The sequence below is a fragment of the Betta splendens genome, chromosome 8, assembly GCF_900634795.4.
Source record: "Betta splendens chromosome 8, fBetSpl5.4, whole genome shotgun sequence".
Lineage (NCBI taxonomy): Eukaryota > Metazoa > Chordata > Actinopteri > Anabantiformes > Osphronemidae > Betta > Betta splendens.
This window is the reverse complement of record NC_040888.2, coordinates 3,343,502-3,370,851: the sequence shown is the minus strand read 5'-3', so window position 1 is coordinate 3,370,851 and position 27,350 is coordinate 3,343,502. Positions and strand designations below refer to the sequence as shown.

Genomic DNA, 27,350 nt, shown 5'->3' with positions numbered 1-27,350 from the left:
TCCAGCTAGTACAGGACATTTTACCAGTGTGAGCGGTGGATGCAAGGAATGACATGGATGCTCCAGCCAGAGGACAAGGGTGGAAACTGGAGGGGCAGAGCAGCCACCGCTGAACCACTAGGATCGCGAAACTGTTGGTAACACTGTTTAAACACGAGCACACAATGGTGAGTGCAACATTAGTGTCCTACTCATGGATTTTGGTTGTGTACATTAGGAACAGTGACTGTAGACTTCTTGTCCCTACCTACAGTAGGTTGGCACCTATGGACATCAAGTTGTCTCCCACAGTAGCTGGTACTAGGCCTGACATGTTGCTGTCTTATGGCCTGTTCAGATTTGGCCATGTCATGTTGACTTTTGATCTTTCAAGTGGTGCTAAGGAACAAGAATGTGTAATACTTTTAAATGCAGCATTTGGACCAAAAATAATTCTACAAGTTTTATAGAAACCTCAAAGCTTTAAGTTAACTTTTGAATGGCTTTGACTCCAGGCTTTCAGTATTAATTGCTGACTCGTCTCTGCCAAGTTTGGGTTCTGCAAAACTTTCCAATAACTTAGTTTGTGGTGGCGCGTTTAGAATCTTATTCTCAAAGCATAATGGGAGGCCTCCCAGCAGGGGAACCTATTTCACCCCTGTTTATTTTACAGTAGTTTATTGTTGCACAGATTGTATCATACTTTCAACCGTACGTGGCGCTGTATTTGGACGGTCGGTGTATTTAGAGGACCAAACCGGGCAGAGATGACTCAAAGCAGCTCTGTGAGCACCCAGTTTATGTTTCATCCTAGTGAAGAGCACCACAGCAGTGCTACCAAAGCTGGACACTGTTAGATGAGATATTCAGTGAACATCTGAGTTTTCAAATGGTTAATCTTGCATCCTAAGCTGGCAGGTTATTGAGGTGCAGTAGTTGTGTGGACAGAAAATTGGAGTTTCAACCTAGGCTAAAGAGAAATTGATATTTAGTAGACTCCAAATATAAGAAATTAGAAAACCGATCAGTTTGACAACATGTTTGGCCCAGTACCAGCTGGAGAGTGTGATCAGCACTCAAAGGAGCATGCGGACGATGCGGTGGATGCAGCTACGACGGGACCAGCCAGTCCACAAGGAAACACTGAAGTAGCAGAGGATCAAACTATAAAACATCTGTTGAGGTCAAGATTCTGGCCACAGAACGGTGAGTATGAAGAAAGTGTTTGGGTGTGATGAGGCTTTTTTTTGTTTTTTAAACTGTAAATTTCTTGTAACTACCCAGGTTGCCTCAGGGACTCATGGACTTCAGGCTGAGTCTCAGTAGCTGGTACTGGGCCTGACATGGTGCCAATTTGACCTTCAGAATTTGGCCATTGTGAACTCCCCCCCCCATAAAGTTTTTAAAGCCCTAAAGTTGTTGTAATCATCATCCTAGATTTTTATCTGAAATCGGGGTTGACTGGGTTCAACTCGTGAGGATTTCAGGGTTAAATGCTGACTCGTCTCTGCCATGTTTGAATTCCTGTGTAAAAGTAACGTGTATTCTTAAGTTTATACAGTTCAGTTTTCAGGCATAATGGGAGGCCTCCCAGCAGGGGAACTTACCCCACCCCTGCTCTGTATTTGTACAGTAGCTGGTTGATACTCGGTTTTAAGTGTTCGTCCGTTCGTGGTGCGATTTTACTCGGTAGGGCGGCGTTTACATTGGAAAGCAAACCTGGCAGAGATGAATTGAAGCTGATGAGTGAGTAAATTTTGTTGTTTCTAGTACTGGTGAGCACAACTACCAAAACCTAAAGGATGTCTGGTTGCACAGAACTGGTTAACCTGGACTGAGGAAAAATAAAACATTAAGTTCAAACTTAATATTAATACGCTTAAATAAAAGCCTTAACAAAACAGACATGTTTGGCCCGGTACCAGTTGGAGAGTGTGATCAGCACTCAATGGAGGATGCAGGAATGACTGGACCAACCAATAGAGGAGGAAAGACTGAGGAAGCGGAGCAGCCACAACCAAACCACCCATGCAGGATCAAAGTACAACCCATCTGTAATGCAGGTCAAGACTCTATGCACACAAGTGAGTATGAATCAAGTGTCTGGGTGTGATGAGGCTTTGGGTTCTGTTCACAATAACCTTAAGTGTTCTTGTTCCCACCCAGGTTGGCTCAGGGATCTGTGGACTTCAGAAGCCAGTAGCTGGTACTGGGCCTGACGTGTTGCCAGTTTGATCTGTTCAATATTTGGCCACTGAAAACCTCTTCAAACTTCTCCACCCCACATAGTTATATATGAATTATATGAAGACCTACAGTACCTTTTTTCAGTTCTGTGGTTGCAGTCATCACCATCCTACATTTTTATCTGAATCATTATCATTGGTGTTGACTGGGTTTGACCCGTGAGGATTCAGGGTTAAATATGATCACATCTCTGCCAAGTTTGAATTCCTTTGTAAAATTTAACGCGTCGACTTTTTCTAGGATGATGGGAGGCCTCCCAGCAGGGGAACTTAAACCCACCCCTGTTCTGTATTGGTACAGTAGTTGATACTCGGCTTTAAGCGTTCATCTGTTCGTGGTGCGGTTTTACTCGGTAGGGCGGCGTTTACATTGGAAAGCAAACCTGGCAGAGATGACTTGAAGCTGATGAGTGAGCAAATTTAGTTGTTTCTAGTGATCGTGACCACTAAAACCTAAAGATGACACGTTGAACAGAACTGTTCAACGTGTCATCTGAGTGCGGAAAGGAATTACATTTATATAAATCCAAGACAAATCTGGCAACATGTTTGACCCAGTACCACCAAAGACCATCAAAGACTCAACTGTTTGTTTTTGTTTTTTTTTTTTTCTCTAGAGGAAATTGTATGTAAATCGAAACTTGAAAGATTGTTGTTTTTTGCTGTTTAATAAATCTTTAACCTGTTAGACACTGTTTTTATGGGTTTTATTTACAGTCCATGTAAAACATCTTACATTTGTCCACTATTTGCTCTTCAGCAGTTCACCCTAACTTGTTTTACTTATTTTTTTTTGTCAAGTTGTATTCGAAGAAGCAAAAAAATAACAATTCTTGTGCATAAAACCACATACAGTATTTCCAAAAACTGGATAATAATTATTATCCTATGACAGAATTAGTATATGGAGAAATACATGTAATTAAATAGTATATGTACTGTATTGTAGACAACACAGAAATGAATAAACTAAAATCTAAACAGTGATTATCTATCACTTCTGTAGTGCATAAATAATTTATAAAATATATATGTACATATACTGAAATTAATAAAGTTGAAACCTAAACTTTGATTATTTGTCATTTGTTAATGATTTTCTCTCCATGTTTCCTGCTAAGAGGTTTTCACCTTCTAATCTACCTGAATTTAAAGTCCCAAATATCAACAGTTTTACAGATTATGTATATCTGTGTGTGTATATATGTATGTATACACTGTAGCTATACAGAATTTAATAAAACTGAAACCTAAACCTTGATTATTTGTCACTTGTGCATAATTCATTCATGTTGTATCCCAGTTAAATAAGGGGTTTCAGCTTCTAATCTACCTGTGAGCGAAAAGTCCCAACTATCAACAGTTTTACAGATTGGTCCTGTGATCACCTTCATCAAATACCTCCACTAAAATATTGTATGTTATAGTTAGTTATAGTTCATTTGAGTTTCAAATCCTGATGTGTTTTTTTTAAACACTGTTAAAGTCATTCCTGGACTGTGAGCTCCTCCTCTGGTGGCTTCATGTGACTGAGGCTCTGAGGGTTTTGTTCAGCTCCACTGATGCTTTGTGTCACTGTGACTCTTGTGCACAGTAATAAACAGCAGAGTCAGGTCAGACGCTGACCTGGCTGCACAGTCACAGAGTCTGGCTGTGTCAGCCGTTCACACTTCACACCTGGTGAAAAAAGGCCGAAATCTGTGTAAAAGTATAAAAAATAGCTTAAAATGTTCACTGATCAAACCCATAGAAACTCACTAAATGCAGCTGCCAGCAGCAGCAGAGCAGCAGGAAACATGGTGAAAGGTGGAGCAGAGTGACTGTTGTGAACTTCTCTGAGCGTCTGAGTGTTTATAGCTGAATGAGCAGTGAGGTCATTGAGTTTGCATGTGGCAGCATCAGCAGCAAGAAGCACATTTAAAAGTGTCTGTACAGAAACTTAAGTCATGGTTTATCTTAATTACATTTACAGTAACTGCTGTTTGTGTTACTGTATCTAAAATATAATCATTGACTGAATATTAACAAGATCTCTATAAACATTTATATTAATAATTAACCACAGCATTTTACAGATTTGCACTGTAAAACATCCAGTGATGTGTGTTGTACAGTTACATCATTCAAAAGTCACATCCAGGAGGAACTTGAGCAGGAATTCAAACCACAGCTGCTCATTTAGACTCATGTTCTTCTAATCTGTACGTGTGCTCTGCTGCCCCCTGCTGGGACTGATTAGAACATTATGTAGTTTTTGTTCATCCTCTTAGTCCACTTTAACCACTGTGAGTCTTTAGCACGGTAATAAACAGCAGAGTCCTCTGGCCTCAGGTTGGACACTGCAGGTACAACATGCTGTTGCTGTTGTACCTGGTGATTTCTGTCCGTCCTTGAAAGCTGCTGCCAATGTGTACGCCTCCACCAGCCCAGCGAACCCCCATCCATTCCAGTCCTTTTCCTGCAGGTTGTCTGATCCAGTGCATATAACAGTGGGTAAATGTGGACCCAGATCCTCTGCAGGACAGACTGAGGGTCTCTCCAGGCTTCTTCACTACTGCAGTGGAAGGAATGGACTCCATGCTCTGACCTGAACAACCTGATGATATTAGGGAAGAGAAAATATATCGAATCAAGTGAGATCAACATCTGGAGGGTTTTGTCACTTTTTAAACCACATGATGATACATTACATTAGTTTATTATAACAGGACATTGTGTATTGTAAACTGATCTCTACTATGGTTCAATATTCAGTAATAATGTTCCTCAAGAGCTTTGATAAGGAATGTGAATATTTCTATGACAATTACAAACATGCTGCATCTAAAATAGCAGAAACAGTTCATGTATAAATTATTATTTACTATGTGAAGCAAAATAACAATTAAAACACATTGTTTAAGCAGGACTTTTTTTTAAATCTTTTACTGTATATTGATGGAAATGTTTCTTAAAATCGTCAATTCACCAGCCAAAAATTAAATAAAGTTTACTTATGAAGTGTCATTATATTGATCAAGTTTGTAGCTGAAATTACTTTTCTTTCTACTTCAAAAAAAATTACTTTTCACATTCTTTTCAGAAACATATCAACAAACGAGAACAGAAACTAACAGAAAATGTGTAAAACAAAAATAATATCTGATGAGTGTTGTAGGATTTTGTAAAGCTCCTCCACCAACTTCACTCACTGACTGTGGGTATGAATTGTGTTGAGCTGAAGCAGTTTGTGTCTGTGGGTGTGAATTATAAACAGCAGCCTTTCTACTGGCTCTGATGTGGGAGTTTTTGTACAGCGTCTGTGTCTCTTGTGTCACTGTGTGTCTCTGGCACAGTAATAAACTGCAGAGTCGTCTGTTTTCAGGCTGTTCATCTGCAGAAACAGCTGGTTTTGGCTGTTGTCTCTGGAGACGGTGAACCGGCCTTTAACTGACTCAGAGTAGTAGGTGCTGCCACCGCCAGTGTTGATGTAAGCGATCCACTCCAGTCCTTTACCAGGAGCCTGTCTGATCCAGGCCATCCAGTAGCTGCTGAATGTGAATCCAGAGGTCGTACAGGTCAGTTTGTGTGATTCTCCAGGTCTTTTCACTGCTGGTTCAGATTCTGTCAGAGTCTGAGCATCAACACCTGTCAAAACGAAAAAAGAAAATGTTTGTCATGCATTGAGCTGCTAGTAAAAAGCTAAATATGTTCCATAGTGATGAGTGGACACATTACGGTACCTGCCCAGCAGAGAGTCAGGAGCAACAGTCCTGTCCTGAAGCCCATCATGTTAAACTGTGTCTGTGTTCACTCTCATCCTCATCAGACTCATAAGAGGGAGAAGATGTGGAGTTTTGCATGAGCTCCTCCTCAGCTACAACTAGATTTAAGCTGGGTTTTATTTACAGTCTATATAAAACATTTTACAATTGTCTAGTTTTTGCTCCTCAGCATTTCACCCTAACGTTTTCATTGTTTTTGGAAGATTTTTTAAGTATTCACTCACAACCATCTAAATGTTTTCATATCTTTGTCAAATTCTATTTTAACAAGCAATTAAAAAGTGAATTGTGTATACTATTCTTTATATATCAGTGATAACCACTGATAATGACCATTGAATGGTGTGATAACGCCTCCTGTGATCACCTTCATCAAATACCTCCACTAAAATATGTTCTGGTTCATTTAAGATTTTAAACACTGTTAAAGTCATTCCTGGTCTGAGGCTCCTCCTCTGGTGGATCCATGTTACTAATGTTTGGCCCTGAGGGGTTTTTGTTCAGCTCCACTGATGCTTTGTGTCACTGTGACTGTCTGGCACAGTAATAAACAGCAGAGTCTTCAGGCTGCAGGTTCTGTCCCTGTAGACTCACTGTGTTTGTGGAAGAGTCTAAGCTGATACCGAACTTGTTCTTCAGTGAATCTTTGTAGATTGTGTTGTATCCAACACGTGCAGCTCCGATCCACTCCAGTTCTTTCCCTGCAGGTTGTCTGATCCAGTGTGTGTGGTGGTTGCCCACAGAATAAGAGGTCTGACAGGTGACGGTCAGACGCTGACCTGGCTGCACAGTCACAGAGTCTGGCTGTGTCAGCCGTTCACACTTCACACCTGGTGAAAAAAGGCCGAAATCTGTGTAAAAGTATAAAAAATAGCTTAAAATGTTCACTGATCAAACCCATAGAAACTCACTAAATGCAGCTGCCAGCAGCAGCAGAGCAGCAGGAAACATGGTGAAAGGTGGAGCAGAGTGACTGTTGTGAACTTCTCTGAGCGTCTGAGTGTTTATAGCTGAATGAGCAGTGAGGTCATTGATTTTGCATGTGGCAGCATCAGCAGCATGAAGCACATTTAAAAGTGTCTGTACAGAAACGTATAAGTCATGGTTTAGTTTTACTACACTTACAGTAACCGTGCTGATCATATGTTGTGCACTTTGTACAATCAAGAACTACTGTATAGTCATTAGTGAGTACAAACAAAGACTAATTTAATACAAAACCTTTAATAAATAACCACATTCATGATCAGTTCAGTAAAAATAAAAAGTGAATGTGCAGGTTGCAGCTCCCACAGCCATTTGAAAATAAATAGTGGGTAAATTAATTAATAGGTAAATTACATTTGCTGTGGTCATTTTCCAGCTTAGCGTGAAAATGTAAAATACTGTAATCACTTCAACACCATGTTTACCATCTACTACATGTGTAGATATTTACCTTTTTATATGAAGTTTTTATTAAACACTGTATCATGATTGATAACTACATCATATAAAATCCAGCATACCATGTTTCCCATTATTGTATCACCTGCAAGTCAGTGATGCCTGAGCAAAATGATGAGAGAAATGTTGACAACGTGTTTGTACATGAAGAATGTTATCACATCTGTCTAATGGAGACTTTTATGCCTCTGTCTCTTGCTCCAGTAGGATTAATTCATTATTATTATTATTATTATTAGTAGTAGTACTATTATTATTTTTATTTATTTATTTATTTGTTAGTTAGTTAGTTAGTTAGTTACCAGGACATTTATCTGCTAACAGCTGCTTCTTTCACAGTTTAAATGTATTCAGTAATTGTGACACTCCCCATTATGTAAAATCAATATTTAATTAGTAATTGTGTTGTTAAGTGTTATCTTGTGTTATATTTAATGATCTTCATTTAATAGATGTCTGATAGAGAAGTTGTACTATTTGAGGTTCTTGTTCAGCTCCTCCACCAACTTCAGTCATTGTGGGTTTCGTGCACAGTAATAAACAGCAGAATCTTCAGTCGTCAGGCTGTTCATCTGCAGAAACAGCTGCTCTCTGCCGTCGTCTCTGGAGACGGTGAACCGGCCTTTAACTGACTCAGAGTAGTAGATGTGGCTACTATAAATAGCAGCGATCCACTCCAGGCCTTTTCCAGGAGCCTGTCTGATCCAGGCCATAAAATAGCTACTAAATGACAGCCCAGAGGTCGTACAGGTCAGTTTGTGGGATTCTCCAGGTCTTTTAACCGCTGGTTCAGATTCTGTCAGAGTCTGACTGTGGACGCCTGTTAAAATAAAACAACATTAATGTAGGTCATTTTAGGGTTAAAAGCAGCTTAAACTCCATTGGAGCAAACCTAAACCTTCACCTGCCCAGCAGACAGTCAGAAGCATCAGCGCTGCCCTGAAGCCCGTCATGTTCAACCGTGTGTCCACTGTTTGATGTCGTGTTGTTTTCTCTGCACATAAATAGAAAACATGGACATTTTGCATTGACTCCACCTCACAGGGAGGATTCAGCTACAGCAGACTTCACTGCTACTGAATGAAAGGAAACCTGACCAGGAAGACAGAAATCTAGCTTCACGGTGACATTAAACACTGTGGACGCTCAGACAGACACTGTTTTTATGTGAGTGTGTCAGAGTTAATGATGCAGTTTGATGATTTCTGTCTTTATACATGAAGCACTAAACATGATAAACTATTGTCAGTGGTTTTGAATTTGGTACAAAGAGTGTGTTCCACTAAAATGCGTTCATATAATAGTTATAAATAGTTCATTTGAGTTTCAAATCTCGATGTTTTTTAAACACTGTTAAAGTCATTCCTGGTCTGTGACCTCTGTCTGCATGTAGTTTTTCCATATACAGTATAAACTACTTTATCATGCATTGTTTTGTTTTTTTTAAATAATTTGTCAGAGAATCATTATTATTTACATTATAGAACTGAATAATAATCACTTATTCTCACTTCAGTGCCAAAGAATATAAATTATTTTTACATTAATAAATTAGTATGAAACCATAATATTTAGATTTTTCATTTCTCCAAGCCTTGACACAAATTCAACTTAGTGGTCTTAGAGCTCCCTCCTCTGGTGGCTTCATGTGTGAATATTCAGACTCTGGGATTTTGTTCCGTTCCACTGATTGTTTGAGTCACTGTGTCTCTGGTATAGTAATACTCGACACCGCCAGGGTCCTAGGATGATGATCACTGGGGACTTCATCATAGACACAGATGTATACGCAACATCTGCATTAACCCTGTGTTCTCCTGGTACCACAGTCGACCACATAGCAGCAGAAACCTGTAATACACTGGAGCTCATCCCATTGTGACCACGCGGTGACTCACGTGGGCACAGATGACATTCCTCACCAGCCGTTGGAGATCCTAAAACCACCCTGTTAACTGCCCCCAGTCTGAATTGTGTTTAGTATTTAGTGTTGTACAGTATGTACCTTACTCACTGTATACTCTCCAGCATTAAGCTCATAATGTTCAATATTCATCGATCCCTGAGCTCTGTTTATGGATGTGTGTTTGTATGGTTTCCTTTCTCTTTTTTTGTTCTCTTGCTGTTACAAGCTGCAATTTCCCCACTGTGGGACTAAAAAGGCATTCTTATTCTTATTATTATTCTTATTCATCACCAAGAGACACATAACCAGATATCTAAGCAGAGTCAATGTAAAGAAACAAAAGTACATACATAAATCACAAGGTAACGCCCCACAACATAATCAACCCACTCTACAGACTTTGAACATGGCCCTTTTAACCGTTAATATTACGTTCCTTATAAACAAGTCTTTTGTTGTTAATGAGTTAATTTAAGATCATAATATTGATTGTATGTTTTTACCTAAGTACTGATGGAGCAGCTACACACACTTGTCTGAAGACATTGATGGATGGTGTTTTGTGTGTTTTTTATTTTGATTTAAATGTTTTCATTCAGCTTATTTGAGTTTCATCTTCAGCTTCCTCCTACAGTCTTAAGATGTGGAACATATTACAAATTTGAAACCACAAAACCCTCAATGACCCACGATTAGTTACACAAGTTGGATACAAAGTTAGTGACTTGTATGATCTGCTGCTCACTTTTCTACCACTGTCTTTCCCAAGGGCTCCTTGTTTCCTGCTGTAAATGCAGAGGGGTTTTTGGTCAGCTCCACTCATGGTTTGTGTCGCTGTGTGTGGCTCTCTGGCACAGTAATAAACAGCAGAGTCCTCAGGCTGAACATTCTGTCCATTTAGAGTCGCTGTTTTGCTGGAGGGGTCCAGGTCAATGCTGAACTTGATTTTTAGTGACTCTTTATAGTTTGTACTATGTCCAATATGTGCACTTCCCATCCACTCCAGGCCTTTCCCTGCAGGTTGTCTGATCCAATGTGTGCGAGAGGCTTTGAGCAGATAAGAGACGTGACAGGTGAGGGTCAGACGCTGACCTGGCTGCACAGTCACAGAGTCTGGCTGTGTCAGCTGTTCACACTTCACACCTGTGGAGAAAAGCTGCGTTAGTGTGAACAGTCAGTGTGTTGTCTCATACTGTGGGTGTCTCAGTGAGACTCACAGGATCCAGCAGCCAACAGCAGCAGCAGAGCTACAGAGAACATGGTTGGTGTTGAAGCTGATGGGAGCTTCTCTCCTTCTGCTGCAGCTGATGTGATGTCAGCTCTTTATAGACACTGGGACCAGGCGCACTTTGCATAGAGACAGACGCAGACAGGTGCAGGTCAGACATAACCTTTATTTATTTAATCACATATAAGCATGTTGACAAAGACATTATTCTATTTACAGTAAAGCTGCCATTGTCTCTAGAGATAATAACCTGACCTTGTAATTTGTTTCAGTCTTTGTAACAATGTTTAGGGTTTGTTGGCTTTTCTGTGTAATTCCATATAATTCTAATTTTGCATTGATTGTATGGAAGAGAAATAGAATCTCCCCAAATGTCTCTGAAAGCATAAAGTATCTTATTTTTTTATTATATTGTCTAAGATAATCTTTAATGAGTTAATTTATTGTCCAATATTATTTAGACCTTTACTGAATTAATATCATTTTTCATTTATTTTATTGTTATTTGATTGTAAAGGAATCCATCCACATCATCAGCTGGTGATCATTGTATCACCGTGTTTAGTATTGTGTTGTATGTTGTATTTAGTATGTGTTGTCTCATACTGCCCCCTAGAGGCTGTTGTGTGTACGTAATGTTGGGTTTTTGTTCATCCTCTCAGTTCACTTTAACAACTGTGAGTATTTGGCACAGTAATACACAGCAGAGTCCTCTGGCCTCAGGTTGGACAGTTTCAGGTAAGTCATGCTGTTGCTGTTGTCTCTGGTGATTTCTATGCATCCTTGAACGTTGCTGGCATAAACTGTTTTACTTGCATCGCTCCAAATAACCCCCATCCATTCCAGTCCTTTTCCTGCAGGTTGTCTGACCCAGTGCATCCCATAGTCACTAAATGTGAACCCAGATCCTCTGCAGGACAGACTGAGGGTCTCTCCAGGCTTCTTCACTACTGCAGTGGAAGGAATGGATTCTAGAGCCTGACCATTCAGACCTACAGAAACAGAAGAAAAGTTGTTAGAAGGTGACAGAACTATAAGTCATGTTTGGATCAAATGACATCATCACTACTGCAGCATGGTTCTACTCACAGGGCAACGAGAGCACTGTCACCAGAACAGAGAGTTTGTTCAGCATCGTGTGACTGAAGGTGAAAACAACTGGTTCAACTACACAAGTGACTCTGAGTCAGTGGGAGGTCACAAATATAAAGAGCAGGAGTTTGCATCAGGATCTGGAAGGTTGGACTTTGTCAAACAAACTACTGTCAAAAATAACATATAGAAAACTATTCATACAATCAGGTGCAGACATTTGATCACTATAAAAGTTTATCAGGCTCAAAATTCAAATGGCAATGCATTTGTCAATTGGTAATTTAATGGAATATTGTCGTTCAATTTGAAAATGAATTTGAAGATTGCATTTTCAAATTAAATGTTGAATGCTGAATATTGAATTATCAATTGCAAAATTATTTACCATTTGAATTAAAACAACAGAAAACATGACAATACGAAATGAAATTGATAAAGTTTTAATTTAAACTTTGAGAAGTACTTTATATACTATAAATATGTCAAAGGTATAAACAAACTTTACTGACTATTAAGAATCAAGTGACTTACAACATGATAAATTGGTTATTTATGTATATTAATTAAATGTATATTCTAGATTATGTCATAAGAGACGTGACAGGTGAGGGTCAGACGCTGACCTGGCTGCCGGAGTCTTTGTAACAATGTTTAGGATTTGTTGGCTTTTCTGTGTAAATCCATATAATTCTAATTTTGCATTGATTGGATTGAAGAGATACAGTATAGAATCTCCCCACATGTCTCTGAAAGCATAATATATGTTTTTTTTTAATTATATAGAATTAGTTCATCATTTATTAGTTAGTTTTTTGTCCAATATATTTAGACCTTTTACTGAATTAAATAATCTATTGACATCGTACAATTGTCATTGACTAACTTACTTACTTAATATTAAATCTACATTTTGAAAACAGTTTCTTATTTATTTTATTGTTATTTAATTGTTAAGGAATCCATCCATATCATCAGCTGGTGATCATTGTCTCACCGTGTTTAGTATTATGTGTTGTCTCATACCGCCCCCTAGATGCTGTTGTGTGTACGTCATGTTGGGTTTTTGTACAGCCTTTCAGTTCACTTTAACCACTGTGAGTATTTGGCACAGTAATAAACAGCAGAGTCCTCTGGCCTCAGGTTGGACAGTTTCAGGTACGTCATGCTGTTGCTGTTGTCTCTGGTGATTTCTATCCGTCCTTGAACGTTGCTGGCATAAACTGTTTTACTTGCATCGCTCCAAATAGCCCCCATCCATTCCAGGGGTTTTCCTGCAGGTTGTCTGATCCAATTCATCCCATAGTCACTAAATGTGAACCCAGATCCTCTGCAGGACAGACTGAGGGTCTCTCCAGGCTTCTTCACTACTGCAGTGGAAGGAATGGACTCCATGCTCTGACCTGAACAACCTGATGACATGAAAGATAAGACACCACAGGACAATGTGACATAGATGCTGTACGCTCTGCTTTCACTGCTCAACCTTCATGTGTCATCAGCACCAAGCAGGAGAACCTACATGTCAGAGAGAGAGCAGCCAGCAGCAGAGTGAGTGTGTTCTTCATCCTGAGGCTGGAGATGTGACTCTGATGCTGCTCATGGATTATAAGAGCAGGCAGGAGATTTGCATGGAGACACTATTGACAGGGAGTGGCTCCACCTGCAACAGGCTGTGATCTGTAAGACATAAAAACATGTGTATTCATATGATTGTTTTTCATTGTAAGTTCTACCTTTTGTGAATTTTGCTAATAAATAAAAACATCTTATATTTATTTCACAGCAAATACAATAATCAAGAGGTTTCCTTCTACTCATCCTGATGTGACATATTTTGCGTTGTTGTTTGTCTGATCAGTAATTCAAGCCCAGTAATAAACAGCAACTCTTCCGTTTTTATGCTTTATTGTTATTTTCATTCATGTCCATCTGCAGGAACAGCTGCAGTCTGTGGTTAAACAGCCTTGAACTGACTAAGAATAGTAAACGTAGCAGAACCAACCCACTCCAGTCCTGAAGCCTGAATGATCCAATGCATCCAGTGGTTTCTGAATGTGAATCCACAAGATTCACTGCTCAGTGCAGGGATTCATCAGGTCTCATAGCGTGTTCTTTGGTTAACATTCATTTTAACACTCACTATATTTAGAAAATGAGAGAAGATTTGCATCAGGGAGGTGGTGTCTCCTGTTCCAACACAATGTGGTTTTAGCAGAACTAAAAGTGTTTTTTAAGTTTGGTTTTAAGTTTTTTTTATTGAGAGGAAATTAGAAGAATTTATTATTTAATAAATAATTATAATTTAATATTTCTCAAAGTGAAAGTAAATACAAAAGAGCTGTTTCTGCTGTAACAATAAAACAGGTGCAATTTTATTTTATCTTAAGACTGACTTTTAGACACATTGTGTATTTGTTGACTGGTTTAACTCATTCCTGGTCTGAGGCTTCTCCTCTGGTGGATCCATGTTACTAATGTTTGGCTCTGAGGGGTTTTTGTTCAGCTCCACTGATGCTTTGTGTCACTGTGTCTCTCGTGCACAGTAATAAACAGCAGAGTCCTCTGGCTGCATGTTCTGTCCAGTTAGAGTCATTGTGTTACTGGAAGAATCTAAACTGATGCTGAACTTGTTCTTTAGTGAATCTTTGTAGTATGTGCTGCATCCAACTCCTCCTCTATAAATCCACTCCAGTCCTTTTCCTTCAGGTTGTCTGATCCAGGCTGATGCATAGGAGTTAAGAGCATAAGAGACCTGACAGGTGAGGGTCAGACGCTGACCTGGCTCCACAGTCACAGAGTCTGGCTGTGTCAGCTGTTCACACCTCACACCTGTTCACAGAAGAAAATGGTTTGTGACAAATGATTAGGTCATAGTAAAACAGTAGATCAGCTGATCACCAAACAAGCAGAGACTCACTGGATCCAGCTGCCAACAGCAGCAGCAGAGCTGCAGGAAACATGGTGACTCTCATGTTCTGTGACCTCCTCAGTCTGATGTGGAGCTTTTATAGATGAGCTGTAGTGAACATCACTGACTTTGCATAACGTGGTCCAGTAGAAGACTCAGCTTTGCATTACATCACACAAAATATATGGTTGAATGCAACATTTAATACATTCTCCTGGTTTAACTGTAGGTTTTTGTAAAACATGTTTAGTGGAAAAAAACACAAGTTTAAAGTAAACAGGTCCAACCTCAACCCTTTAATTCAAATCTGTGTCATTTACTTTGCTCTGTCAGCATCTTTATCTGCAGCCGTTATTTAAAATTAATAAAAAAAATATATATATATATATATATATATATATATATATATATATATATATATATATATATATATATATATATATATATATATATATATATATATATATATATATATATATTTTGTGTCACTGAACAAGAGAATGACCCCTGAAGGTCGTCATGAGCCAAAAGATACGTTTTTCCTGTATTTTTATTCATAGCTAAAACTAAGTGGCATTTCCTCTTCTTTCACATATTGACATAATAATTTAACAAAGATCAGAAAAACACAAGTAAGTGACAAATGTGAGAGAACTGTTTGTCTTTTGACACCTTCACTCATTCAACTGGATTTTATTCAAAAGTATTATTAATATTATGAACTGATTTCATAGAAATCAGTAATTGTTTACTGAGCACCCTGATCTGCTATTCTGGAATAACATTTTTGAACATGGAGCTAATCAACTGGTCACTCAGCGCCTTGGACAAAATGTTTTCACAAAGGACAGAATCTCCGGGAGAACCACTGCCCCTTGGGGACTCCTGCCTCCGGCTACGTGCTGGACGCGTGGGATTCCTGGTGCCCCGTGAGTCTGGAGCCTGTGTCCATCGAGGATGCAGAGGATCTATTCATATTTTGGACTTTGATAACAGGGCTAATCATGATTGGCTTTGGTGGTGCCCTGCTTTATCGGAAGATTGGAAAGATCGGCTGCAAACGCCGACGGGGGCCATGGTTACTCGTCTGACGGAATTACACCAGAGGATGCCCGGATTGAGGGACTGATCAGTAACATCTCAGCCCGTACGGAGGAAGACAAGGGACTGAGGGATAACATCTGCAGACAGACTGAACACTTGGTTACTATGGTGACAGCCTTGTCTGACAGGCTTGAGGAGATGTCACGGGTGACCAACGGTCCCACAAGAGGCGTTGAAGCCCCGAGTTCTGACCGATTGGAGTATTGATCTAGACAAATTAGTCATGGATTGTTAAATGTATTAGAATTGGCTGTGTATTACTCTGTCCCTTCTCCCTCACCCCTCCCTTACCGGGTCCAATCTAGCTCAGCAGCTGTGCCTCTATCTATCCTCTTCCCCTTATTGTGGCTCCCTTCAAGGACAACTGTTGGACTGACCTGTAAACATCTTGGTCGGCCTCGGTCATACTATAAACATACTTCACTACACTGATGCAGATACACCCCCACCCCCCCCACCCCACCGTACAGTCTCACTGTCTGCTCTCCGACCTTATCTATCTGTCCTGATGAACCCAAGAAAAAAATTCCAGCAAGGTTTCCACTTGTACTGTGTGCCACTGTATGTGCGTGTTTTTTATTGTTTGTACTGCAATTGCTTCCACTGTCGGACTAGCGCCGGGTAACCTGGCTGCTGATGGGAATTTCCCCGCTGTGGGACTAATAAAGGCATTCTATCTATCTTCTATCTAAATAAACTACCACTGACAAATATGTTTGTTGACTGGTTTAACTCATTCCTGGTCTGAGGCTCCTCCTCTGGTGGATCCATGTTACTTAACTGAGACTTCAGGTTGTTGGAGTTTGTGTTGAAGCAGTTTGTTTCTGTGGGTGTGAATTATAAACAGCAGCCTTTCTACTGGCTCTGATGTGGGAGTTTTTGTACAGCGTCTGTGTCTCTTGTGTCACTGTGTCTCTGGCACAGTAATAAACTGCAGAGTCGTCTGTTTTCAGGCTGTTCATCTGCAGAAACACCTGCTCTCTGCCGTTGTCTCTGGAGATGATGAATCGGCCTTTAACTGACTCAGAGTAGTAGATGTTGCTGCTGCTGCTTGGATGCATGCTAGCGATCCACTCCAGGCCTTTTCCAGGAGCCTGTCTGATCCAGGCCATATAATAGCTACTAAATGACAGCCCAGAGGTCGTACAGGTCAGTCTGTGTGATTCTCCAGGTCTTTTGAGCGCTGGTTCAGACTCTGTCAGCATCTGACTGTCAACACCTGTCGTGATAAAGACATGAATGACAAATGTTACAGTGCAGCATAGGTTAAATCCTAAGGTGAGACTGGTGAAGCTCTGCACCTGCCCAGCAGACAGTCAGAAGCAGGAGTCTCAGTCCTGTGCTGTAGTCCATCGTGTTACGCTGCGTCTCCACTGTTGTCTGTCGTCCTTTGTGTAGACGAGTACAAGTGGAGTTTTGCATAAACTCCTCCTCAGCGTGGATTTAAATTAGATCACACTCACTATTTCACCATTGGATTAATTAAAACAATGAATATTTAGAGTTTGTAAGTTACTCCTTTCACTAGTTTAATATATTTTATTCATTGGATTTCACTCCCCCTTAAGCTGGAGGCAAAGCAATGCAGACACAACGTGGTGAAACATGAAGAACATCACTGTGCTGATGGAGACACTTCTACCTCAGCTGGGACTAGTTCATTAAATGCTGCCCTAAGTTTTTTACATTTTTTACTGTAATTTCGTTTTAGATGTCTTCTTTAAAAGTGACAAGATTTGGACGTCTAACTTCAACAACACATGATTTAACATTTGATCATTGACACAGCAGCTACAGACACTGTCTGCTTTAATGCTGTAATGATGAACTAAGCTGTAGAGGTGAAAGAGACAGGATTTTGCATTGAGGGTAGGAGATGAATGGGACCTGGATGTGAACAGCTCAGAGCAATAATCAGCTGGAAATGATTTGACAAATGGCATCAAGTGTCACTCAACGCTGGTCTGACTGGATCCTCATAGACACACATGATACAGTGTGAGCTTAGTTTGCATGAAAATAGTTTTACTGAGCATATTTATGTGACAGCTGCTTCAGAGCTGAGACTGAGAAATGACTGCACTCAAACAAAAAAGATGTTGAGTTCCAGATTGTTTTTGAACTATACTGAGAACTGCTCTCATTCCTGGTCTGAGGGCTCCTCCTCTGGTGGATCCATGTTACTAATGAGACAGTGTGGAAAGCTTTGTGATGATTCTGTTTTTTAGGTAAAATAGCACCAAAAAAGCAAGAGAACCTTCGTGTCAGAGAGAGTTCAGATTGAAGATTTGCATCAGGACCTTCTAGAAGGGAGTGGCTCCTCTATTAATAGTCCATCACAACTACATTAGAACAGCTGCATATTCACAATGTCACATCTAAAATATAAACTCACCATTTAACCAACAACATCTGACCCCAAAGAATTAACAGATTTAGTTCCAGGCTTTAGTTTTATAGTTTGTTGTTAAGATGACGCTGAATTTGAACTTTAGTGGATCTTTATAGAATGTGTTACATCCATTCTCGTTGGCTCAGTTGGTGGAACGTTCCACCTCCTCCTCCAGTTCTTTCACTGCTTTTTTAATTTTTCTTTCTGTCACTTCTACTTCCTTAAGGAGATGTATGGTTGACAGCCCCACAAAGCCTCGCATCCCACCGCTGCTCGGTAGACATTTATTATCATATTCAACATAGAAAAATACCTATTTAGATGAAATATTTTTTAATTTTTTTAGAGTTATTTTTTTAGTCTTTATTTCCTATAATTATGACAGCGGACGTATTGTGTAATAATGTGCAAGTAACAGTCACAAGATTCAACATCAGTTGGTGACATGAATGCTCTTTTTATCTTTTACTGCCCCCTAGAGGCTGTGTGTAAAGCATTCAAGGTTTTTGTTCAGCCTCTCAGTTCACTTTCACCAGTGTGTGACTCTGGCACAGTAATAAACAGCAGAGTCCTCTGGCCTCAGGTTGGACAGTTGCAGGTACAACATGCTGTTGCTGTTGTCTCTGGTGATTTCTGTCCGTCCTTAAAAGCTGCTGCCAATGTCTACGCTTCCACCAGCCCAGCGAATCCCCATCCATTCCAGGGGTTTTCCTGCAGGTTGTCTGATCCAGGTCATACCATAGTCACTAAATGCAGACCCAGATCCTCTGCAGGACAGACTGAGGGTCTCTCCAGGCTTCTTCACTACTGCAGTGGAAGGAATGGATTCTAGAGCCTGACCATTCAGACCTACAAATAACAAAAGAAAAGATGTTAGAAGGTGACAGAACTATAAGTCATGTTTGGATCAAATGACATCATCACTACTGCAGCATGGTTCTACTCACAGGGCAACGAAAGCACTGTCACCAGAACAGAGAGTTTGTTCAGCATCGTGTGACTGAAGGTGAAAACAACTGGTTCAACTACACAAGTGACTGAATCAGTGGGAGGTCACAAATATAAAGAGCAGGAATTTGCATCAGGATCTGGAAGGTTGGACTTTGTTCAGTCCACCTTAAATACTTACCTTAAATAAATACTGTCACAAATAACATATAGAAAACTATTTATACAATCAAGTGCAGACATTTGATCAGTATAGAAGTTTATCAGGGTCAAAATTCAACAGGCAATGCATTTGTCAATTGGTAATTTAATGGAATATTGTCGTTCAATGTAAAAAATAAATTTGAAAATTGCATTTTCAAATTAAATGTTGAATCTTGAATACTGAATTATCAAATGCAAAAATATTTACCATTTAAATTAAAACAACAAAAACATGACAATACGAAATGAAATTGATAAAGTTTTAATTTAAACTTTGAGAAGTACTTTATATACTATAAATATGTCAAAGGTATAAACAAACTTTACTGACTATTAAGAATCAAGTGACTTACAACATGATAAATTGGTTATTTAGGTGTTTTAACCCAATGTCTATTCTAGATTAATATCAGATATGTCTGTAGATATTGTCTCTTTAAAGATGATGTTAATACTGCATCATTCCTGGTCTGAGGCTCCTCCTCTGGTGGATCCATGCTACTAATGTTTGGCTCTGAGGGTTTTTGTTCAGCTCCACTGATGCTTTGAGTCACTGTGTGTCTTTGGCACAGTAATAAACAGCAGAGTCCTCTGGCCTCAGGTTGGACAGTTTCAGATACGTCATGCTGTTGCTGTTGTCTCTGGTTATTTCTACCCGTCCTTGAACGTTGCTGGCATAGCTGGTGCTGCTATCAGTCCAGCGAACCCCCATCCATTCCAGGCCTTTTCCCGCAGGTTGTCTGATCCAGTGCATATGGAAGCTCCCAAATGTGAACCCAGATCCTCTGCAGGACAGACTGAGGGTCTCTCCAGGCTTCTTCACTACTGCAGTGGAAGGAATGGACTCCATGCTCTGACCTGAACAACCTGATGACATAAGAGTAAAGTTACAGTCACCTGGGACGTTTTCACACATTTGATGATCTGTTGGATGAAACACTCAAGAACAAGAAGCATCAGGACTCACAGGACAGACAGAGAGCAGCCAGCAGAACAGTGAGAGTCTTCATTGCTGTGAGGCTGAAGATGTGAGTCTGAGGCTCCACACGGGACAGAAGTAACTGTACAGAGGGAAGATTTGCATCAAAGAGGGAGTGGCTCCTGAACCAACACACTGTTACACTTCAATGTGGTCTTAGCATTAATGAAAGCATTTTTAAGTGTAGTGGTTTGTTTATTCAAAGGAAATTGAAATTAGAAGAATTTTCTCAAAAAAGAATTTAAATATTTTATTAATGTGAAAGAACTGCATCTGCTGTAGCAATTAAACATGTGCATGGTTTTAAACAAAGTAATAATAAACTTAAATATTTTTTTTATTTGATTTTACATTAAGGTTGACTTTTAGACACATTGTGTATTTGCTGACTGCTATAACTCATTCCTGGTCTGAGGCTCCTCCTCTGGTGGATCCATGTTACTAATGTTTGGCTCTGAGGGGTTTTTGTTCAGCTCCACTGGTGCTTTGTGTCACTGTGATGGTCGCTGCCTCGCACAGTAATAAACAGCAGAGTCCTCTGGCTGCAGGTTCTCTCCTTTTAAACTCAGTGTTTTGCTGGAGGAATCAACACTGATACTGAATTTGTTCTTCAGTGAATCCTTGTAGACTGCAGTACAACCAGCACATGAATAACCGATCCACTCCAGTCCTTTCCCTGCAGGTTGTCTGATCCAGTGTGTCCAGGCATCAAGTGAGTAAGAGACCTGACAGGTGAGGGTCAGACGCTGACCTGGCTGCACAGTCACAGAGTCTGGCTGTGTCAGCTGTTCACACTTCACACCTGTGGAGAAAAGCTGCGTTAGTGTGAACAGTCAGTGTGTTGTCTCATACTGTGGGTGTCTCAGTGAGACTCACAGGATCCAGCAGCCAACAGCAGCAGCAGAGCTACAGAGAACATGGTTGGTGTTGAAGCTGATGGGAGCTTCTCTCCTTCTGCTGCAGCTGATGTGAGGTCAGCTCTTTATAGACACTGGGACCAGGCGCACTTTGCATAGAGAATGACGCAACACGCCTGGTAGTTCAGGTAGAGCATTGGTCTGTGAAGCAGGAGGTTCAGGTTCAAACCCACCAGAACAGCAAGTGTGTCCTTGAGTAAGACACTTCTCACTTTGACTGCTGGGTTAAATGCATTGTAAAATATTATTAATATTATTATATTATATATATTAATATTATAAGTATATAATAAAAATATTTTATGTCGTCAGTTTATGATTTGATTCATGCTTTAACATTCATTTGACTGAAGCTGCTTCACTGGGACTTCAGGTTGTTGGAGTTTGTGTTGAAGCAGTTTGTTTCTGTGGGTGTGAATTATAAACAGCAGCCTTTCTACTGGCTCTGATGTGGGAGTTTTTGTACAGCGTCTGTGTCTCTTGTGTCACTGTGTGACTCTCTAGCACAGTAATAAACTGCAGAGTCGTCTGTTTTCAGGCTGTTCATCTGCAGAAACACCTGGCTTTGGCTGTTGTCTCTGGAGACGGTGAACCGGCCTTTAACTGACTCAGAGTAGTAGATTCTGGCACCACCATTGTTGATGTAAGCGATCCACTCCAGTCCTTTTCCAGCAGCCTGTCTGATCCAAGCAGCATAAATAGCACCACCAAAGCCTGAATAAGTGCAGGTCAGTCTGTGGGATCCTCCAGGTGTTTTAACCACTGGTTGAGACTCCGTCAGTGTTCGACCATCACTACCTAGAGAAATCCAAAGAATTCACTATGAACCATGATGAAGCAGTATTGTCTTTATGTTTTCATGTCTAAGATCGAGTTTGTTCTCACCAGTCCAGTTAATTAACAGGATCAGAATAACAGCTAAATACTCAGGTCTCTCCATCACAGAAGTGATTTGTCAGTTCTCAGTCTTCACTGTCTGCTGTTGTCTGTTCTTCACCACAAATAAAGGAATGGAACAAACCATGTTTGCATTGACTCCGCCTCTAAAATATCAACCAAATGAACAATTTTATTATTTATTGTCGTTTCAAAAATAATTTTAGAATTAAGCTTTAATAAGCCATTATTATTTATATCATTTAATTGTATAATTATAAAATATAAGTTATATTCTTATACAATTATATTAATATTAAACCCAAAAATATTTCATGTAGACTTTCTGTATTACCAAGCCTTAGTACAAATTCAACTTTAAGATTTTCAAAGTTAAAAAAAAATAGAAGAAACTGGAAATAATCGTTACATGTATGTATAGTAGGATTATTTATTTTAGTAGAATGACCTAAAATCATTAGTGGTCTTAGAGCTCCCTCTTCTGGTGGCTTGATGAATGGATGTTCAGGCTCTGAGGGTTTTTGTTCAGTTCCACTGATGCTTTGAGTCACTGTGTGTCTCTTTTGCACAGTAATACACACCAGAGTCCTCTGGCTGCATGTTCTGTCCAGTTAGAGTCATCTTTTTATTTACAATCAAAATAGTAACATTCAATGTGTGTTAATGCATGTTACCCAGTTTAGTTATCATTGCCAAACCGTTAGGTCCATCTCTATACAGTTACACATTCAAGTCTCCCAGAATTGAACATTACAGGTGTAGTTAAAAACACAGTATATTAATAGAGTTTGTGTTTTCTGATGAGTCTAGAATCAGAGTAAAACATAAACAGAATTCAACTCCATGGATGTAGTTAATGTCATGTATGTATATTAATAGAGTTTCTGGGTTTTTATGCCTCTAGATATATTGTACAGCATCATTACTTCATAGTCTGAATCACCCTCTTTGGGAACATGAAGCCTAAGCAGGTTTGTGTGCAGCTGCTCCACTGACTCCACTCACTGTGCATTCGAGCACAGTAGTAAACAGCAGCGTCTTCTGTTGTCAGGCTCCTGATCTCAAGGTACTGAGTGCTGCTGGGAACGTCCTGAGAAAGCGTGATCCGGCTTTGAAAGGAGCTGGCATAGGTTGGAGTGGCCGTATAGGTGTTGATCCACCCCATCCACTCCAGAGCGTTCCCTGGCTTCTGTCGTATCCAGTTCATAGCGTAGTCTGTCATGGTATAACCAGATGTGACGCATGACATCTTCACTGTCTCTCCAGGTCTTTTCACCTCGGTGGGAGACTGATTCAGTCTGATCTCACTCCAAACTCCTGGAAGCAATGGAACCACAATCATCATCCCTCAGTTTTTACATTTGACCATAAATACATGAAAGCTGTTCTTACCCTGAATGCAAAATATGAATAAGCTCCAGACAATCATAGTTTCTTTAAAGACCACAAATCTATTGACTTGGTCCAGAATCATCCAGAGGTTTACTGAGCTGTTGGTTCCTCTGGTTGAACCTTTGACTTGGTTGGTGCATTTATATCTAAGGCAGAGTTTTCATGTGCCTCCTCCTCCAGGAGGACGATGTGCTGTAAACACGCCTTTTTATTAGCTTTGCTTCACATGTCACCACCACAACATTCAGTAAAGTGTTTTTTTACTCACTCATTTTACTAAATACAGAGGTTTTCATGAACATAATTAGTCTAGTTTTCACTTACAGCCCATAGAGTCCAATAATAACTGTCTTTCCTCAGACTAAATCACTCAACAAACACAACTCAGTTACTGATGTTTCTAAACACTTTCTAATTATACTGTAATTGTCCTGTAAAAATCCACTTAAGGCCACTGTATCTTCACCATCGACATGAAAGCTTCACTTTATTTGCTTCACACTTGGAATGTTTTTTATTTTATTATGGAAGGTGTCAATATTCACCATTATAGAACAACATGTCTAATGTTAAACCATTTTTAAAAATCAACAATCTTTGACAGCGCTGCAAATGAAGTGTGTATTTTATAATCAAAGGTTTATTCAGGGCAGGTGATAATGAGTGAGCTGAGTGCTCCCAGTGGTGGTTTTGGAGGAAGTGGTTTTTGTACGACTCTCCTGTTACTGTGTCTCACTGTGTCTCTTCTGGCACAGTAATAAACTGCTGTCTCCTCAGTCTTCAGACTGTTCATCTGCAGATAGATTTTATTGTTGGAGTTGTCTCTGGAGATGGTGAATCGACCCTGGACTGACTGGGAGTAAAAGGTAGGTGTACTGGATGTTCCTATATAAGCGATCCACTCCAGTCCTTTTCCAGGAGCCTGTCTGACCCAGCTCATAGCATAGCTGCTCAGTGTGAAGCCAGAGGTCGTACAGGTCAGTCTGTGGGATTCTCCAGGTCTTTTCACTGCTGGTTCAGATTCTGTCAGAGTCTGAGCATCAGCACCTGTCAAAACAAAAAAAGCAAATGTTTGTCATGCATTGAGCTGCTAGTAAAAACCTAAACATGTTCCATAGTGATGAGTGGACACATTACGGTACCTGCCCAGCAGAGAGTCAGGAGCAACAGTCCTGTCCTGAAGCCCATCATGTTAAACTGTGTCTGTGTTCACTCTCATCCTCATCAGACTCATAAGAGGGAGAAGATGTGGAGTTTTGCATTAGCTCCTCCTCAGCTACAACTAGATTTAATCAGGGTTTTTTTTACAGTCTATGTAAAAAATTTTATTTTTGTCTAGTATTTGCTCCTCAGCATTTCACCCTAACGTTTTCATTGTTTTTGAAAAATTTTTGAAGTATTTTTATTAGCTGCCGTTCTGCCGTCTTCATAGACAACCATCTAAAACTTTTAATATCTTTGTCAAATTCTATTTTAACAAGCAATTAAAAGCAGAACTGTGTATACAATATTTTTTGTTTCCAGAAACTGTAAAATACGCACAGACTCAGCCTGTCCACCAACTACCAGGCTGACATCACAACTATTCAGAAAGGACAATTACAAAAAGCCACTCATCTATAGAAATATATATATTTCCATATACTCCTTGAAGGAGCAAAACTCTCCATCAAAATATGACATTGAGCCTAATACATGCTGTTTTTTAAACAAACAAAGACGAAGACAGTAGTGCATAGAAGTTTATATGTAAATATACTGAAATTAATAATAATATTAATATTAATTGTAAATTTAAAAAATTTTAAAAAGGAACTTAAACCTTGATTATTTGTCATTTGTTCTTTTAATTTTCTATACTAAGAGGTTTTCATCAGCTATCAACAGTTTTACAGATTGGTCCCGTGATCATCTTCATCAAATACCTCCGCTAAAATATGTTCTAGTTCATTTCAGTTTAAAATCCCGATGTTTTTAAACACTGTTAAAGTCATTCCTGGTCTGTGAGCTCCTCCTCTGGTGTCTTCATGTGACTGAGGCTCTGAGGGGTTTTTGTTCAGCTCCACTGATGCTTTGTGTCACTGTGTGTATCTGGCACAGTAATAAACAGCAGAGTCTTCAGGCTGCAGGTTCTGTCCGTTTAGAGTCACTGTTTTGCTGGAAGCATCAACATCAATGGTGAATTTGCTCTTCAGTGAATCTTTGTAGCGAGAGCCTTCAGTGTATCTCATCCCGATCCACTCCAGTCCTTTCCCTGCACGTTGTCTGATCCAAGCTGTCCAGTACCCACCTGGAACCACCGAATAAGAGACGTGACAGGTGAGGGTCAGACGCTGACCTGGCTGCACAGTCACAGAGTCTGGCTGTGTCAGCTGTTCACACTTCACACCTGCTGAAAACAAAAAAAAATATTTTGTAAGAACTACCAAATTGCATAAAATGCTCAACTATCAAACCCAGAGAAACTCACTAAATGCAGCTGCCAGCAGCAGCAACAGAGCGACAGGAAACATGGTGAAACTGATGAACTGTGAGCTCAGCTGAAGGTTTTATAGCTGAGAACGACGGTAGATGACTGTGTTTGCATGAAGTGACTTTTACAAAACAGTCTCCAGAAACAAAACTTATGTTGCATTATATGAGAGGAAACAAGGCGTGTTGTAGATATTTTAGCAGTCATCAGATGGAGTGTTTATGTTATCACACATATGAACATAAGAATCGTTTTGAACCAAAATTGACAACGAAATATTCTATTATTATTCTAATATTATTATAATACTCAATGTTTTGCAATGTTCATGTTGATGTGTTTTAAAGAGTAGACTGTTTGCACAGAAATCCTAGATTTTAGTGAAGATCATGGCAACCAAAACGTCTTCTTACTTTGGTGGAGACACTTTGACAACAGTTGGGGAACTCACTATTTCACCATTTGATCAAACTAGAGAAGGGATATTTACAGTATGTTATAGAAGCTTCTTCTCTCACTATTTTGATATGTTTTTAAGTCTTTAATATATATAAACTGAAACACCCATCAGGCTGAAGGCAGAACAACGACGTCACTGCTGAGAGAAATGCTGACGTGTTTGTACGTGAAGAATGTTGTGACACCTGTCTGATGGAGACTTTTATGCCTCCGTCTCTGGCTCCAGTAGGATTAGTTCATTATTATTATTATTATTATTATTATTATTATCTCCTCCCTGAACCGCCGCCTTACCGTGGTGGAGGAGTTTGTGTGCCAGAATGACCCCGGGAGCTATGTTGTCGGGGGCTAAATGCCCCTGGTAGGGTCTCCCAAGGCAAACAGGTCCTGGGCGACGGGCCAGACTAAGAGCGGTTCACAACCCCCCTATGAAAGGCAAACCACCAAGGCCAGAGACGTCGCCCGGTATGGCGCAGCCGGGGCCCCACCCTGGAGCCAGGTCCGGGGTTGGGGCTCGTATGCGAGCGCCTGGTGGCCGGGCCTATTCCCACGGGGCCCGGCCGGGCACAGCCCGAAAGAGCGACGTGGGGCCGTCCTCAAGTGGACCCACCATCCGCAGGAGGAACCGTAGGGGGCCGGTGCAGAGTGGATTGGGCAGCAGTCGAAGGCGGGAGCCTGGGCGACCCAATCCCTGGATAACCAATCTGGTTATTGGGACATGGAATGTCACGTCACTGGGGGGAAAGGAGCCTGAGCTTGTGCAGGAGGTCGAGCGGTACCGGCTAGAAATAGTCGGGCTCACCTCCACACACAGCCTGGGCTCTGGAACCCAACTCCTTGAGAGGGGCTGGACCCTTTTCTACTCTGGAGTTGCCTGTGGTGAGAGGCGGCGGGCTGGTGTGGGCTTGCTCATAGCTCCCCAGCTTAGTTGCCATGTGTTGGAGTTTTCCCCGGTGGACGAGAGGGTCGCTTCCCTGCGCCTTCGGGTGGGGGATAGGTCACTCACCGTCATT

General features: G+C 40.3%; 1 long non-coding RNA gene and 10 gene segments (V, D, J or C); 1 reads left to right on the top strand and 10 right to left on the bottom strand.

The window, feature by feature from the left end:
- The first annotated feature begins 10 nt into the window (after nt 1-10).
- LOC114860867 (uncharacterized) lies at nt 11-2,834 on the top strand. The gene is made up of 4 exons (XR_008695435.1): nt 11-167; nt 254-1,185; nt 1,264-2,063; nt 2,146-2,834. It is a non-coding gene; the product is annotated as an uncharacterized LOC114860867 (long non-coding RNA).
- A 2,589-nt stretch (nt 2,835-5,423) lies between these two features.
- Nucleotides 5,424-6,066, bottom strand: LOC114850535 (Ig heavy chain V region 914-like). The segment is given in 2 exon segments: nt 5,424-5,852; nt 5,948-6,066. Coding segments are annotated over 2 exon segments (363 nt in total).
- A 445-nt stretch (nt 6,067-6,511) lies between these two features.
- On the bottom strand, nt 6,512-6,953 carry LOC114850544 (Ig heavy chain V region 5A-like). The segment is given in 2 exon segments: nt 6,512-6,819; nt 6,901-6,953. Coding segments are annotated over 2 exon segments (348 nt in total).
- A 3,993-nt stretch (nt 6,954-10,946) lies between these two features.
- On the bottom strand, nt 10,947-11,769 carry LOC114860889 (immunoglobulin heavy variable 3-33-like). The segment is given in 2 exon segments: nt 10,947-11,561; nt 11,659-11,769. Coding segments are annotated over 2 exon segments (375 nt in total).
- A 908-nt stretch (nt 11,770-12,677) lies between these two features.
- Nucleotides 12,678-13,334, bottom strand: LOC121202408 (Ig heavy chain V region 914-like). The segment is given in 2 exon segments: nt 12,678-13,073; nt 13,184-13,334. Coding segments are annotated over 2 exon segments (375 nt in total).
- Nucleotides 13,335-14,000: 666 nt separating this feature from the next.
- Nucleotides 14,001-14,924, bottom strand: LOC114860858 (immunoglobulin heavy variable 3-23-like). The segment is given in 2 exon segments: nt 14,001-14,493; nt 14,582-14,924. Coding segments are annotated over 2 exon segments (363 nt in total).
- Nucleotides 14,925-16,464: 1,540 nt separating this feature from the next.
- LOC114850584 (Ig heavy chain V region 914-like) lies at nt 16,465-17,115 on the bottom strand. The segment is given in 2 exon segments: nt 16,465-16,895; nt 16,978-17,115. Coding segments are annotated over 2 exon segments (552 nt in total).
- A 2,524-nt stretch (nt 17,116-19,639) lies between these two features.
- Nucleotides 19,640-20,632, bottom strand: LOC129604507 (immunoglobulin heavy variable 1-46-like). The segment is given in 2 exon segments: nt 19,640-20,087; nt 20,188-20,632. Coding segments are annotated over 2 exon segments (360 nt in total).
- A 2,002-nt stretch (nt 20,633-22,634) lies between these two features.
- LOC114850623 (immunoglobulin heavy variable 7-4-1-like) lies at nt 22,635-23,532 on the bottom strand. The segment is given in 2 exon segments: nt 22,635-23,330; nt 23,406-23,532. Coding segments are annotated over 2 exon segments (477 nt in total).
- A 513-nt stretch (nt 23,533-24,045) lies between these two features.
- On the bottom strand, nt 24,046-24,597 carry LOC121202391 (Ig heavy chain V region 914-like). The segment is given in 2 exon segments: nt 24,046-24,452; nt 24,548-24,597. Coding segments are annotated over 2 exon segments (456 nt in total).
- A 715-nt stretch (nt 24,598-25,312) lies between these two features.
- Nucleotides 25,313-25,924, bottom strand: LOC114850625 (Ig heavy chain V region 186-1-like). The segment is given in 2 exon segments: nt 25,313-25,797; nt 25,876-25,924. Coding segments are annotated over 2 exon segments (357 nt in total).
- Between the last annotated feature and the right edge of the window lie 1,426 nt (nt 25,925-27,350).